The sequence below is a fragment of the Struthio camelus genome, chromosome 1, assembly GCF_040807025.1.
Source record: "Struthio camelus isolate bStrCam1 chromosome 1, bStrCam1.hap1, whole genome shotgun sequence".
Classification (NCBI taxonomy): domain Eukaryota; kingdom Metazoa; phylum Chordata; class Aves; order Struthioniformes; family Struthionidae; genus Struthio; species Struthio camelus.
This window is the reverse complement of record NC_090942.1, coordinates 55202263-55214520: the sequence shown is the minus strand read 5'-3', so window position 1 is coordinate 55214520 and position 12258 is coordinate 55202263. Positions and strand designations below refer to the sequence as shown.

The 12258-nt window shown below is 46.4% G+C and overlaps 1 protein-coding gene across 6 annotated transcripts in view; it reads left to right on the top strand.

Moving 5' to 3' along the window:
• Nucleotides 1-12139, top strand: part of GSG1 (germ cell associated 1) — a 48127-nt gene extending 35988 nt beyond the window's left edge. For 3 of the 6 annotated variants that reach the window (XM_068939942.1, XM_068939948.1, XM_068939961.1), the window contains 6 exons: nucleotides 453-515; nucleotides 3602-3920; nucleotides 6477-6524; nucleotides 9392-9544; nucleotides 9905-10016; nucleotides 11113-12139. In XM_068939942.1, coding sequence (XP_068796043.1) covers nucleotides 3602-3920; nucleotides 6477-6524; nucleotides 9392-9544; nucleotides 9905-10016; nucleotides 11113-11428 — 948 coding nt within the window. In that variant the 5' untranslated portion in view covers nucleotides 453-515 and the 3' untranslated portion in view covers nucleotides 11429-12139. Of the gene's footprint in view, nucleotides 1-452; nucleotides 2962-3601; nucleotides 3921-6476; nucleotides 6525-9391; nucleotides 9545-9904; nucleotides 10017-11112 lie in introns of all 6 variants that reach the window. The other 3 variants (XM_068939923.1, XM_068939934.1, XM_068939954.1) reach the window with 2 other exon arrangements.
• Nucleotides 12140-12258: the final 119 nt, after the last annotated feature.

The window sequence follows — 12258 nt, the reverse complement described above, 5'->3', positions numbered from 1 at the left end:
GTTATGCTGTCACCAGAGCTATTTGTATACCTAGCTCTCAATCTCTGTGCTCTCATATTAAAACTAGGAGATGAGGATATACAGAGCACTGTTTCCTTCTGTCATTCCTGGCAGAATAGCGGGGTATAAATGCCGTGCTTCCTCCAAGCAGTGGTAGGAGCCTCTCCCACTTGGCACTGAACAAAGCAAAGGGGTCCTTGGTGGGTGAGATGAGGTGTGTATCTTTGGGTTGCTTCTCTCCCTTGCAGTTTGATTTAATGGGCTCGGAAGAGCTGCTCCATGCCCTCTAGTGGCTGTCGGGCAAAGTTCTTCCTCGTGAGAGGTGATACCCTCTTTACAGTCCTATTCTGATGCCAAACAAGGTGCAAGTGTTGTGGGGCCTTTAAGCCTTTAGGACAAGAGATCAGAGGGGACTTGGGGTGAGTGTGAATCTTTCTGTCTCTCCTTACTAGCTTCCCAAATTCATCTGATGTGATCCTGCTGGAGCTGGAATTCCTGGTGAACTCCATGCCTTGGTAAAAGCTGCCACTACGAGGGACGCTAAAAGTCTTCCCTGTGCTCTCATCCTTTGAGTACTGGACTTCTCTGACTCATTACTGTTTCATATGCCTCTACCATTGTGATGCCATGGTGACAGTCTGTCATTCAGCAGCGATTCTGCTGAGGGCTTCCTTTTTTCATTAAAATCTCTAGTGCTGGTGGGAAGAGTGGGACTGACATCCCTTTAGTCTCTCAAATCCTCAGTGCTCAGAGCAGATTCACTCGCATAAACTTTCCCTTCCCCGTTTTTCCTCTCCCCTTTCTGTGATTGGCAGGTCTGGCCAAGAAGATACCACAGAGCTGGGAGACTTGTGGCCTTTGCCATTCTGCTGAGACTGGGGGTTAATTGATGCCAAGGGCCTTGGTAGTTTCTGAGCTAAAGTCGCTTGTCCCCTCAAGCATTGACCAGAGAGCCACTAACTCATTCCGTACTAGCTCCCAAACAGCCGTTGCATGGAAACATCTGCGATCTTCCCGTGCTTTATTGGAACTTTTTACTCCGTGAATACAGGTCACCCTTTTGCACTTAATCCCAGCCCGCAGCACCAGTCGCTTCCTATATAATCTCCCAGAACAGCTGTGCTGTGATTGCATTGTGGATTATAAAATGACCAGTTTCCACAAAACAGCTGCTGGCGGAAGGATAGCATTTAATAAGCGCTGGGTAAGGGGAGTGAGCAAGGGAGGAGGGGAGGAGACAAAAGAAAAGGGTTTTGAAGCAGTTTGGTTTCTTGGAAGATCAAGAGGTGATCAAAATAGAGAAGGCAAAGTCTGAGTCCAATTTCTGTAGTGCTCCCCTAAATTAACAGGACTTCAAGGACCTACTGGCAAGGTAAATTCTTTTTTTTTTTTTTTTCCTTGGGGGGTCTATCTATACACTAGGCGACTTCTGGTCAGTTATTGGTGGTAAGTGCTTTGCTTTTATACAGGGAAACTTTTCTGACAATGTTCTCATGAGGGAGCGGTTTAGATTAGCTTCTCATTCCGTATTTTCTCTGCATCTTTGATCCAATTCGTTCTTCTGACTCTCTTGCTTTCTTTTTCTTTGCCTTTTTTCTTGTTGTTTATTCTGAAATGATAACGCCTTTTGAACGAATATCACAAATCAACTAGAGAGAATATTTTTCCCATTACTGAACATTTAAATCAGAAAAATGAATTTTGTCAATATTGTGAGTGGAAGGATTTTTTTAAAAATAACAATAGGAGCAACCCAAAACCTGATGGCAGAAAATGTTATAATCCAGAGTTGATGAAAAACTGAAAAACTTTGTGTGCTGAGGGTTTCTATTTTGAGATGAAAAATTAAATTCTTTGAGGAAAGTAATTTTATCTATAATTTCCATTTTAGTTGTAAGCTGATTTTCCATTAGAGAAAGTTTTAGGGAAAGAATTTGTCACCAGTCTTCGCCAGAAACCTTTACATAATAGTATATTCCTAACAAATATCTACTCTGTGAAGGTTGTGATATCAAACGTGCTTTCAAATCATGGAACTCATTAGTTATGGTAACATTAAGATGGTACATCTCCAGTGTCCTTCTACGGGGACATTACTGAGAAAAAGAAATGCTTAGAAGAAGAGACAAAAGAAGCCAGGACATTAGACAATTTAGGGCATTTTCAGGAGCTGGGTATTTTCTTGCCTCTGCTCAGAGTGTTCTGGATCAGGCACTGTTTTCTCAGTGCGATGAGATGCTAGTCAAATTCTGTCCCCCAAGAGGAGCTTCAGCACCATTGTTATTGACCACATTTCTGAGCTTGCTGCTTAACACAACAAATGCTTCTTAACCACATCACTTGTCGCTGTATCCTGTTAGCTTGATACAAACAATGCCATGTTCAGTCTAGTGTCATTTATTTATAGTAGCGTCCACAATATGCTGGGCCTTTCTCACACTTTCAACATTGGGTGAATCAACAGGAGTTATGGGAAGAGGACCAGCAGCAGGCAATGTATGTGCAAACTGAATCTACTCATGGCCAAATAGCTTTTGAGAGTCATAAATAGGAAAGGGTGGGAGTATCTGGATGAAGTTGTGCCAAACATAGGGAGTGCCATGTGGGAAGATGCTTGCGTTGATTACATGAAAGTTGATGCGTGGGTAGATGACATCTAATCAATCTATGGAGTGATAAGAGGCTTCTCAGAAGTCAGTGCAGGGTTTTGCAGGAACCTTAAAATCTTAAGCTTCCCTCTGAGTGAAAAAGACCACAGGAGCTTAGTTCACAAATTGCTTTCAGAATTACTTTTTCAGATGAGATGAAACTGCCAAGAGTGTCTGTGGGAAAGTTTGCACTGAAGAAATCCCCTTGACGCTTTGTGTGAGAGCAGAGACACTGTCATCCCACCACCGTACCAAATTTCTAATGTGCAGACACCGTACCAGATTTCTAATGTGCAGAGCAGTGCTTGCTCAGGTGGGAGGTGCTGCTTGGTGGTTTGAACTCAAGCTGCCAGGTCTGGATAGGTGGGTGCCCCTCTTGACCAGGTCACTGGTTTGACGTGTGACCTTCGGCAGTCCTGGAATATTTCCTGCCTTGCTTTTCCCACTATGAAATCAACACGCTACCAGCCTCCCTAGCTGTGTTTAAAAAGTGTTTTGGGACACCTAATGGCAAGAAATCTCATTTAGTTGCGCAAAGTATTCGTGTCCCATCTAATGACAATGCTTGGTATTTTGAGGAAGTTGGTTAACAGCTTTTTCATGCCATCTCTGAGACAGAGTGAATATGCTTGTCTCTTTAATTATGCTCATGTGCTCACACACACACCAGCGCACTCAGCCCCATAGGTCCACAGGGTTGCTACTCAGCCCTTTCCCCAGTACAGATGTTCAGTGTATTTTGAAATGGTTGAAGCTGAGCTACTGTTCCACAGGCATGGCTTTCAGGAAATGGTTCTTCCTTACCGGGTAAGATTTTGGGATGTTGCGAGGGGGAGAATGCTTCTCCTTCGCATATCCCCTCCCCACAGATGCCCCCTGGGAAGCGCTGGGATTCATAACATAAGAAGGGACAACTGGCAGGTGTGAAAGTTCTTCCTGTTTGTTTGTTGTAGATGGAGCTGCTGAAGGGGTTGCCATGGCGCCGTGCTTTCCTGGCAGTCATCCTGAACCTGCTGGCTCTCAGCCTTTCCACCACTGCCTTACTTGGCAGCTACTGGTGTACCGGGACCCAGAAGGTGCCCAAGCCTTTGTGTGGGAAGAGTAAAGCCAGCAAGTGCATCGGTGTCCCCCTGCCGCCTGACGCGGGTGCTAGCAATTCTTCATCCCAGGACGTGGTGCACTACAGCTGGGAGACGGGGGATGACCGCTTTGCCTTCAGATACTTCCACACGGGCATGTGGCTTTCCTGTGAAGAGAGCATGGAAGGGCCAGGTAGTGTCTTACCCAACCAGCCACAGCTTCCCTTGTTTTTACTTCACAAGAATTTGGAAGTGAAAGGCAGGAGGCTGGCAGCACTTAGCAGAAAAGCCTTCTTCATATTCCTAGATAGCATCTGCCCTGTACACTGCTGTGGTCATTATATTCTGTCCTTCATTGGGAAGGATCTTTTCAGAGGCGGCAAAGGAGGATGGTTGTCCCTGGTGTCCCCTTCTGTCTGGAACAGGGAGTGTGGAGTACAGGTAGTGGTGGTGGCAGTGACTTTGTAATAGCTCTGTTCATCCTGATATGACCTGGAGTGAGCCTCCTTTCCCTTTCTCCATATCTCCATTCATACACACAGCTCACGTCATGCTCTGCAGGGCACATCTGGGTATGCCCTCTGAGAAATCAAATGTTCAGTGCTGCCAACTCATGTGAGAACTGGAATAGTTGATTTTTTCCCTAAATCACCAAACTAAGGTGCTGTGTGAATTGAACGGGAGCTGGGCTTTTCTTTAAAAAAAAAAAAAAAAGGTAAATAAAGAAAACAGTATTACCTTATAGATGCTAAGAAAACCTTGAGGATCTGATCCTGGAGGACCCAAAGCTAGTAGGGAAATTGGCTGGAGGAGTAGAGCTGAAGTGTTGTAATTGTTAGGTGTTTCTGTGATATTGTGGAAGGTTGACTTGTGAATTTTGACCACATGGGATCGGCACTATAAGCCCACAGGGCATATTGGAGTGCCAGGGGCTGGTCACGCAGGCTGTACTAGACCCTTTTGGTGTGTCTACTTTTACCCGATTTGCTTCTGGCCAGCGCTGCTCAAGTCCTTCTGCTGGAACTTGTGCCACGCCAGCTCTGGTGGATGCTCTGCAGCTCCTTATGGCCTGGCAGACACATCATGGATCAGAACTGACCCACAAGGTGGCCAGCAGTGAGATTTGTAGCTAAAGATAGTGTGATGAAAGGCTCTTTCATCAAGCCCATTTCTCTGAGCCTATCGCCATCCTTGCAATTCTCCTCAAGCACAAACATATTACCTTCTTTAACTAACTGACCATTTTAATATGATGTTTCTCATTTTCTTATCTGCTAGAATCAAGGTTGAAAATAAAGAGCTAGTGAATACAACCAGACAGCAGGGGAGCGGGAGCAGGAGGGAATGTGCTTGAAATACTTGAGTGCTAATGAGAGGGCAGGTTCATTGTGAGTGTTTCCAAATATGCTGCAGAAGGAGATGTGTTTATTTGGGCCTGGTTTGGGCTGGGGTGTGTTTCCATGGGGCTTGTGCGAATGGGACTACATCATTTGACAACTTTCTCTGAAAGAGTTGTCTGGCCACTGGGCAATCCTGAACTAACCCTGATGCCTGAAGGGAGTGCAGGGAGCGTGTTGCATCTGGACTGCAGTACAGCACAGGGCAGAATGCACATTCATGGTCAGTCTTACCCCTACTTTGTATACGTTGAGTAGAATCCAGCCACTGCTATGGGTCGCTGAAGGAAGTGCAGAGGCAAAAAAAAAAAAAAAAAGAAAGAAAGAAAGAAAAAGGAAAAATGTCTGTGATCAGCAAAAGAAGCCTGAGAGCCTGAGCTGGAGAGATGGAGAAAGGAGTTAATTCAGGCTGATCTCAGGATCAGCTTTAGATGAACCATTACTGAATAACCTCAATGAAGTTATAGGTGAAGTAGCAAACAGCAAGTTAATGAAGACTGCAGAAGGAACTAAACTGGGTAGAATCCTAAGTGCCATGGATGACAGAAGTAATACAGGGGATTGGGAAAGATTAGAACTGGGGATAGAAATTAACAAAATGAGATTCTTACAAGAAAAACTGCTGGCTGATTCTTCTAGGAGAAAATAATCTACCAAGTAGACATGCAGGAAAGAGAACCCTCAAATGCAGTAATGCTCAGGAAGACTTGCACATAATAATGGATACTCATTTGAGATAATAGTGTGTGTCATAATCTGGCCACCATAAATAACCAAAACAAATATGAACTAAAAATGCCTAAAATGCCTAAAATGTGAGGACAGAAGACCGCCTTTCTATGTGATTCTCTGTCACAGAAAGGGACTCACATCTCATGCAGTATTTCATTTGGGAAGAGGTCCTTTTCTTTCTTTGGAAAGCAGTGCTGAGCACTGCTCTGCCTGGGATGGGGGTGAGTGAGAATTCACATCCTCAGCAGAAGTGGTGAGTCGGTAGTCTGTTGTGTGCTACATCCGTAATAGGCCTGAGCAGCAGTCCTCAGATACTTGTAGCAGTGTGTGAATAGGAGTGGATTTAAATCTTCACCAGGGGCTCCTAGTGTTTGCAAATTGCTGAAGTTTTTCTGGAAAGGCTACCTCTAGTTTTCCAGGCAGGCATTATCTTTGCTTGCCTTGCCCCAATGAAGGTCCGGAAAGGAGGTCAGAAAGAGAGCAGAGGCGAGAAGATCTGATGAGTATGCTCATTTGACTAGAGATACACAGTGAAGAGAGAAAGAGGGGGGGGAGAGATTTTCTTTCCTTCCGTTCTCTGCCTTGTTTTACAAACTAATACCCTTCTGTTTGTGTTTCAGAGGAGAAATGCCGTAGCTTTATTGAGCTTTCTCCACCAGCAGAGAGAGGTAAGAGCAAGTCTCTTTATCTCAGCATAGCTGCCCAGTGTGCCTTCTTGGAATGGGCGACCTGTGTGGGGACAGCAGAGTGGGTCCCTGAAGAGTCAGGGTGAAATCCTGGTCTCATAGATGCTAAAAGAACAAATTGCTCCCAGATATTTGCCTAAACTGCTGCCATCCATAAGGTCACTGCTAGAAACCTCAGGTCCCCTCCCATGAAGTGGGATTTGCCCCATCTAATAGGTGCCCAGTATATGCTTGTCACCTGGCTGTTGTCAGTGGGAAGGGGACAGAAACCACCCAAAGGCAGTTCTTCCCACACATGCTGGGTATTGACTCAATGCTTGATTTTTGGGGTTTAATGTGTTGCCTCTGGGTGCTGAACTGTCTCTTACTTTGCAGTAAGTGATCAAGACATCGGAAAGTTCAACCTTCTGGGTGAAACCCTAGCCTCATTACATGTAAAGCTTCCTTTAGGCTGGAGAGCTCACAATAGTCATCCAGAAAACATGGTGCTAGAAAACAGCCATCTATTATGAATACAGCTGTCCTGCCATTTCTGGGAGCTGAGGCTTGGATTGTTTGCCTATAGTTAGTCCCCTCCTTTGCTTGGAGGGGTTTCCCCTTCCCAGTGAATGCTCTGATCACATCCTGCAAATTATCCTGGGAATAACTTCAGTATACCTGTGTGTATGTGTGCACATGTGATGGAGACAGGTGATTTCCTTTTGAAATCATTACAATTGGTGTCAGCTTGCTAACTGTTTCCTGAGCTGGAGACTGGAAGCATGTCAATTGAGAAGATGTTTATAGGTGAAGGGGAGGGCTGGGGGTGCAGAGCCTGTATCAGTGTTTAAGTCACTAGAGCAAGGGCTGGAACGCAAACCTGGGAGTCACAACAGCTAGCAGAGAGATTAGTCCTTTTGAGGATCTAGTCTTCTTTCTCTGGGAATCTTTCTCAGCCTTGTTTCTTCCATTTCAAAAGCAATGGCTAAGTCTACTGACCTAACTTTTATAAAGCCATTTGCATTCACAGGTAAAGGGTCCAATGTGAGTAAAGTATTGTGGAATCACCATGCAGATTAGCTGTGTCACTCTGGACAGACCAGCAGAGTGGAATAAGGTCTCCTGCTTATTCTTTTTGTAAACAATATTTATACAAATCAAATGATGTTACCAGACCATTTTGAAGTCATGCAGATCTCCACGTTGTCAGAAATGAATGACTTAATAGCGAAGGGAGCCACTCTTGCATGTACCTTGAAGTGTTCAGTTCACAAAGGGTAGTAAATCATTTTCTTTCTTGCCCTCTTGTGCTCTACTCGCTGTCCAGGCCTCTGTCCTTATTGCTTCCATTATCTTCCTCAAAGCCTGTTTTCCTAAAAGATTTGTGCAACTGGTCTTTGTAAATCTTTCTGTTTGCCCCCCTCAACTCCCCCACATTCCTGCTACTGCCCTATGTCTATTTTCAACACAAATTTGAAAGAAAGGCCACATTCTGTAAGACATTGAGTTCCTACAAATTAATCAGAAGATCGTTGTGAGCTTAGCAGTGGCATTGTGAGCTTAACAGCTCTGTTACCTGCTTTCACCCCTTCCTGCACACAGCATCACCTTAACATGACCTGGGCCTCCACAGCCAGCTGCCGGGTATAGTTAGTCAACACTAGAGAAGGTAGTGTGATGGCAATTTCGAGGTGGGCTGGCTGAGCCTGGGGTATACAAAGCAGCTCTACATCACATAGGCATCAAGACCAGCCTACGTGGTGAGCCTGGACTCCCAGAGTAAGCAATGGAGAGACCTCTGCACGTGTGGTGCCTCTGGCCTCCGGGACACTTACGGCAGCCTGGCGTCTATTGAAATTCTCTCCCTGATATTGCTGCAGCAAGTAAACCAGCTCCTGTAAGTGGGGAATGCATCTCATCAATTCCTGCTGAAGAGCTGGGTGACTGTATGGCACTAATGGCGTCTAGGAGTCAAGTCAGTGCCACATTAATGAGGGTTTTCTTCACACTCCTTTCCCCAGTTGATTGCCTCCTCTAGGCCATGCTGTTGCTAACTGTAGAGTTCACAGTGCTGCTTCATTTATCAGATTAATATTCTTCCTTGGTGAATTCTGTGCTCTTCCACAGTGCAGAATTACAGAGTGCCTTTTCTCATTTTCCTACAAGTCCTACTCACTTAAGTCCCGCTTATAATCCCAGCATGAAGGTACCTGCACTCTGTTCAAGCAGCAGGGAGAGTGATGAATGTTATTGCCCTGGATGGATATCCACACTGGGGAATATAGTTTCAATTTAATTGAGGTTTCAATGAGAAATATATGCCTGCAAGAGGCCTCCTCAATTCCAGAGGCCAGGTCCCACCCATCACAGAGGACATAACAAACAATTATTTTCTTAACCAGTTGAGTCGCAGTTTGAAAGTCATTTGCTTCCACTCTTGAACCTACTCTGAATGTCACTACAATAATGATTAAGAACCTTCTAATGTCCAGCTGAGCTGTGTTAGTGGCCAACTTGTGACCACTTGTTTTTGTGCTCAAACTCAATAGCATTTTCCCTGGCCTTTTGTCCCATGGCTTCTTACTTGCTGTTTATGAATAATTCCGGTCTATTTACAGACAGCTTGTAGTTGCTTTCAGTTTTTGCTTTGCCAGACCAGCCAAGCCATCTTGTGTGACAGACTCTCTGTCCCCTTCAGCATCCTTTGAGCCCTTGCTCACAGGCTGGGGCGATTGCTGCTGGGTGTTATTGTTTTCCTTCTATCCCCTCTGTACAGTGGACATCCTTTCAGGATTGTGTTGGGAAGGGGGAGTACTGTCCCTGGGAGAAGGCAGCCTGTACTGACTTGAGGGGTCTCTGGTTGCTGGCAGGAATCCTGTGGCTGTCACTGGGGTCAGAGATGCTGTATATTAGCCTGCTACTCATCAGCTTCATCCTCCTGGTGGTGGAAATGCTACATACTGGCAATCCTGTCTGTGGGTTGAAGCTCAATGCCTTCGCTGCTGTCTCCTCCGTGCTGTCAGGTAAGTGCGTCGCTGCAGGCCTGACATCCCAAAGGTATCTCTACACAGCAGCAAAATGGAGCCATGCAGACAGGAAGAAACACCAAGAGGCTCTCAAATACAACTGCCTCTGTTGATGGGAACCAGAGGGAAAATAGGCAGTAAAGAGCACATGGCTAAAGAGAGCCACGTGAGCAGGGAGAAACAGAGAGAGAGATGGGGAACTGAAAGGAGACATAATGGTGCAGGAAGGGCCCTGGAGAGGTGTTGTCCCAGCTGCTGGCCCTTGCGCAGCAGCAGGAGAGACTCCTCTTCACACAAGGCTGAAGTGTGTGACTCTGGCTCCTGCCATGACTTCCTTGCTTTATCTTCTTGTGTCAGGTCTCCTTGGGATGGTGGCACATATGATGTACACTCAAGTCTTCCAAGCAACAGTCAGTCTGGGACCAGAGGACTGGAGACCACACTCATGGGACTACGGCTGGGCTTTCTAGTATGTGTGCTCTGAAACCCTCATCATCACTCCAAGCTTTTGGGCTTCAACCACACTACACTCTGCCAATGCCCTCCTTTTCCCTTCTAGACCTTCTTTGTTTCTGAAGACAGATGTACCATGGTTTTCCTTGTGCTAGATCTCCTGTTTGCCTCATTCCCTGCTTTAATGAATAATTGCTGAGTTAAGTGCTTAAATGAGTAGCTACCAACAGTTGGTAAAACAAAGCAGCTAATCAAGTGCTTTCTGCCCTGTTGACTAATCTGGTTTGGCCCTGTGCTAGTTGGTGCTGTTCAGTCTCAGCTCTTCACTATGTGCAGAAGCCAGTGATGATGCTCACAAACATGCCTTGCTTTTCTGCAGTTTAACTAAAGTTACATGTCGGTTTGGCATCTTCACTGAGCAAGGTTTGAAGGGGCTATTTCTGCAGCATCAAGCCTAGACACAGGCATCAAGATGTGCGCGCTGTAGCAGGGAGAGCAGATGCAAAAGGCAGACTGCTCAGGATTTCCTTCTCTAAAGGCGAAGAAGCCAAACTGCAGCTGACAAGTCATAACTGACTTGAAAAACAGTTGGATGAGGCTTGCAAGTGCCCATGGAAGATGCAGGCTAAATTTGCAATGCTGTACTGGCGATGACCACATTGATCCCTAAGGCTTAAACACTCCTGTGCGATGTGCCAGCTGCGGACATCAAACATCGGGATGGCCATCTGGTTATGCTCAAGTACACATTGCCTCTTGCCCAGGGAGACACCGAACAGCCCTGCATTACAGAACTGCTTCCAAGCTGTGCTGTCCTACTCTGAGCAGTTCTAGACTTTCCAGCTGCCCTTTTTCTTTTCCCTGTACCCCACCTTTCCTGTGATAGAGATGGCCAGTACTTACCCTGTTGCTCTAAGGAGGAGCTGGTGGTGGGATAATACCTAAGAGCTGCAACGGTATGAGCTGCACCTCTCTGGTCTTTCTAGTTCATGCCCATCCCCAGGTCAGCAGATTCTGCCTGGCACCTCAGGGTGTGTCATGGGGCATGTGGTTCGATTCCTTACCCTACCTGGCTTTTCATGGCACGTGCTTTTCTTGTGTCTCTCCTGTAGCATGGCCTGGGCCTCCTTCACCTGCTGCATGGCCTCTGCTGTCACTACCCTCAATACCTATACCAAGACGGTGCTGGAGTTCAAACGGATCCACATCAAGGGCTACAATGGGAGTTTCGAGGATCAGCCCCAGCACCACCAGTGCTACATACAGCAGCAGATAAGCAGCTACTACCAGCAACGAGACAAGCCACTCCATTCAGTCTCTGAGGGAGTCGATTTCTACTCTGAGCTGCAGCAAAAAGTGCTACAGCGGGAACCAGAGGTGGAGCTGGACGAGGTCTTGGGACAGAGAGTCAGGGAGGACCATTGTTAGAGATGTGTGCAGGGGCAGAGCAGAGGGGTTTGGGAGGCACAACGGCAGCTGAGCTCTGAATCAAACACTAGCAAGTTCTTGGAGAGCTCGTTCCTCTAATGTTCTGGGGGAAGAGAAGGTGGGCACTGGTCCAGTGCCACAGCAGAGCCAACAGTATCAGGATGGGTCCACTCTGCTCACAATTTGAGGGGGTCCTCAGTTGTGAAGAATGAAACTGGGAGGTGGGGAGTGTGGGATTGGATGGGGCATTTTGTTGGTGCCCGCTGTCTCCAAGCATTGGCAGACAAGAGCTGAGGGAAGTGTCTCAATCCCAACAGAACTGCAATGCTGGAATAGGTATATTCAGTGCAATCCAGCTGGCAAGTCGCAGTGCTGGGTCTTTTTGGATGGTGTCACACGGACCTTCCAACAACCTCAGATCTGCCCTAAAGTGTAGGGTGTGGGTGCCCACATCGATTTACTGTAGTCCTATCAGAACACCCTCTTTATTCATTTCCAGACCCAACATCCTGTTCCCCCCACCCCCAGCTTAAAAAGGCTGCTGGAGTAGGGATGAGAGGTTGCTTTCAGGCATCTCTCTCCCCTCCTCTCTCCTATCTGGAATGACTCCCACATGCTCCCTTCTTCTGCCTCTCCTCACCCCCACACCCATTTCTTAGGCACCTTCTTACCTGTCTTCTACTGTGCTTCCCCACAACCTTTAAGAATCCTTGTCTGAGCTTTTGCTTTATTGTTTGCTTCTCTTCACCCCACCCCTTTCTCTCCCATTGTAAAAAATCCCAAACAAACCCCAAATCAAGCAAACCTGGAAGCTCTCAAAGGAGAAACGG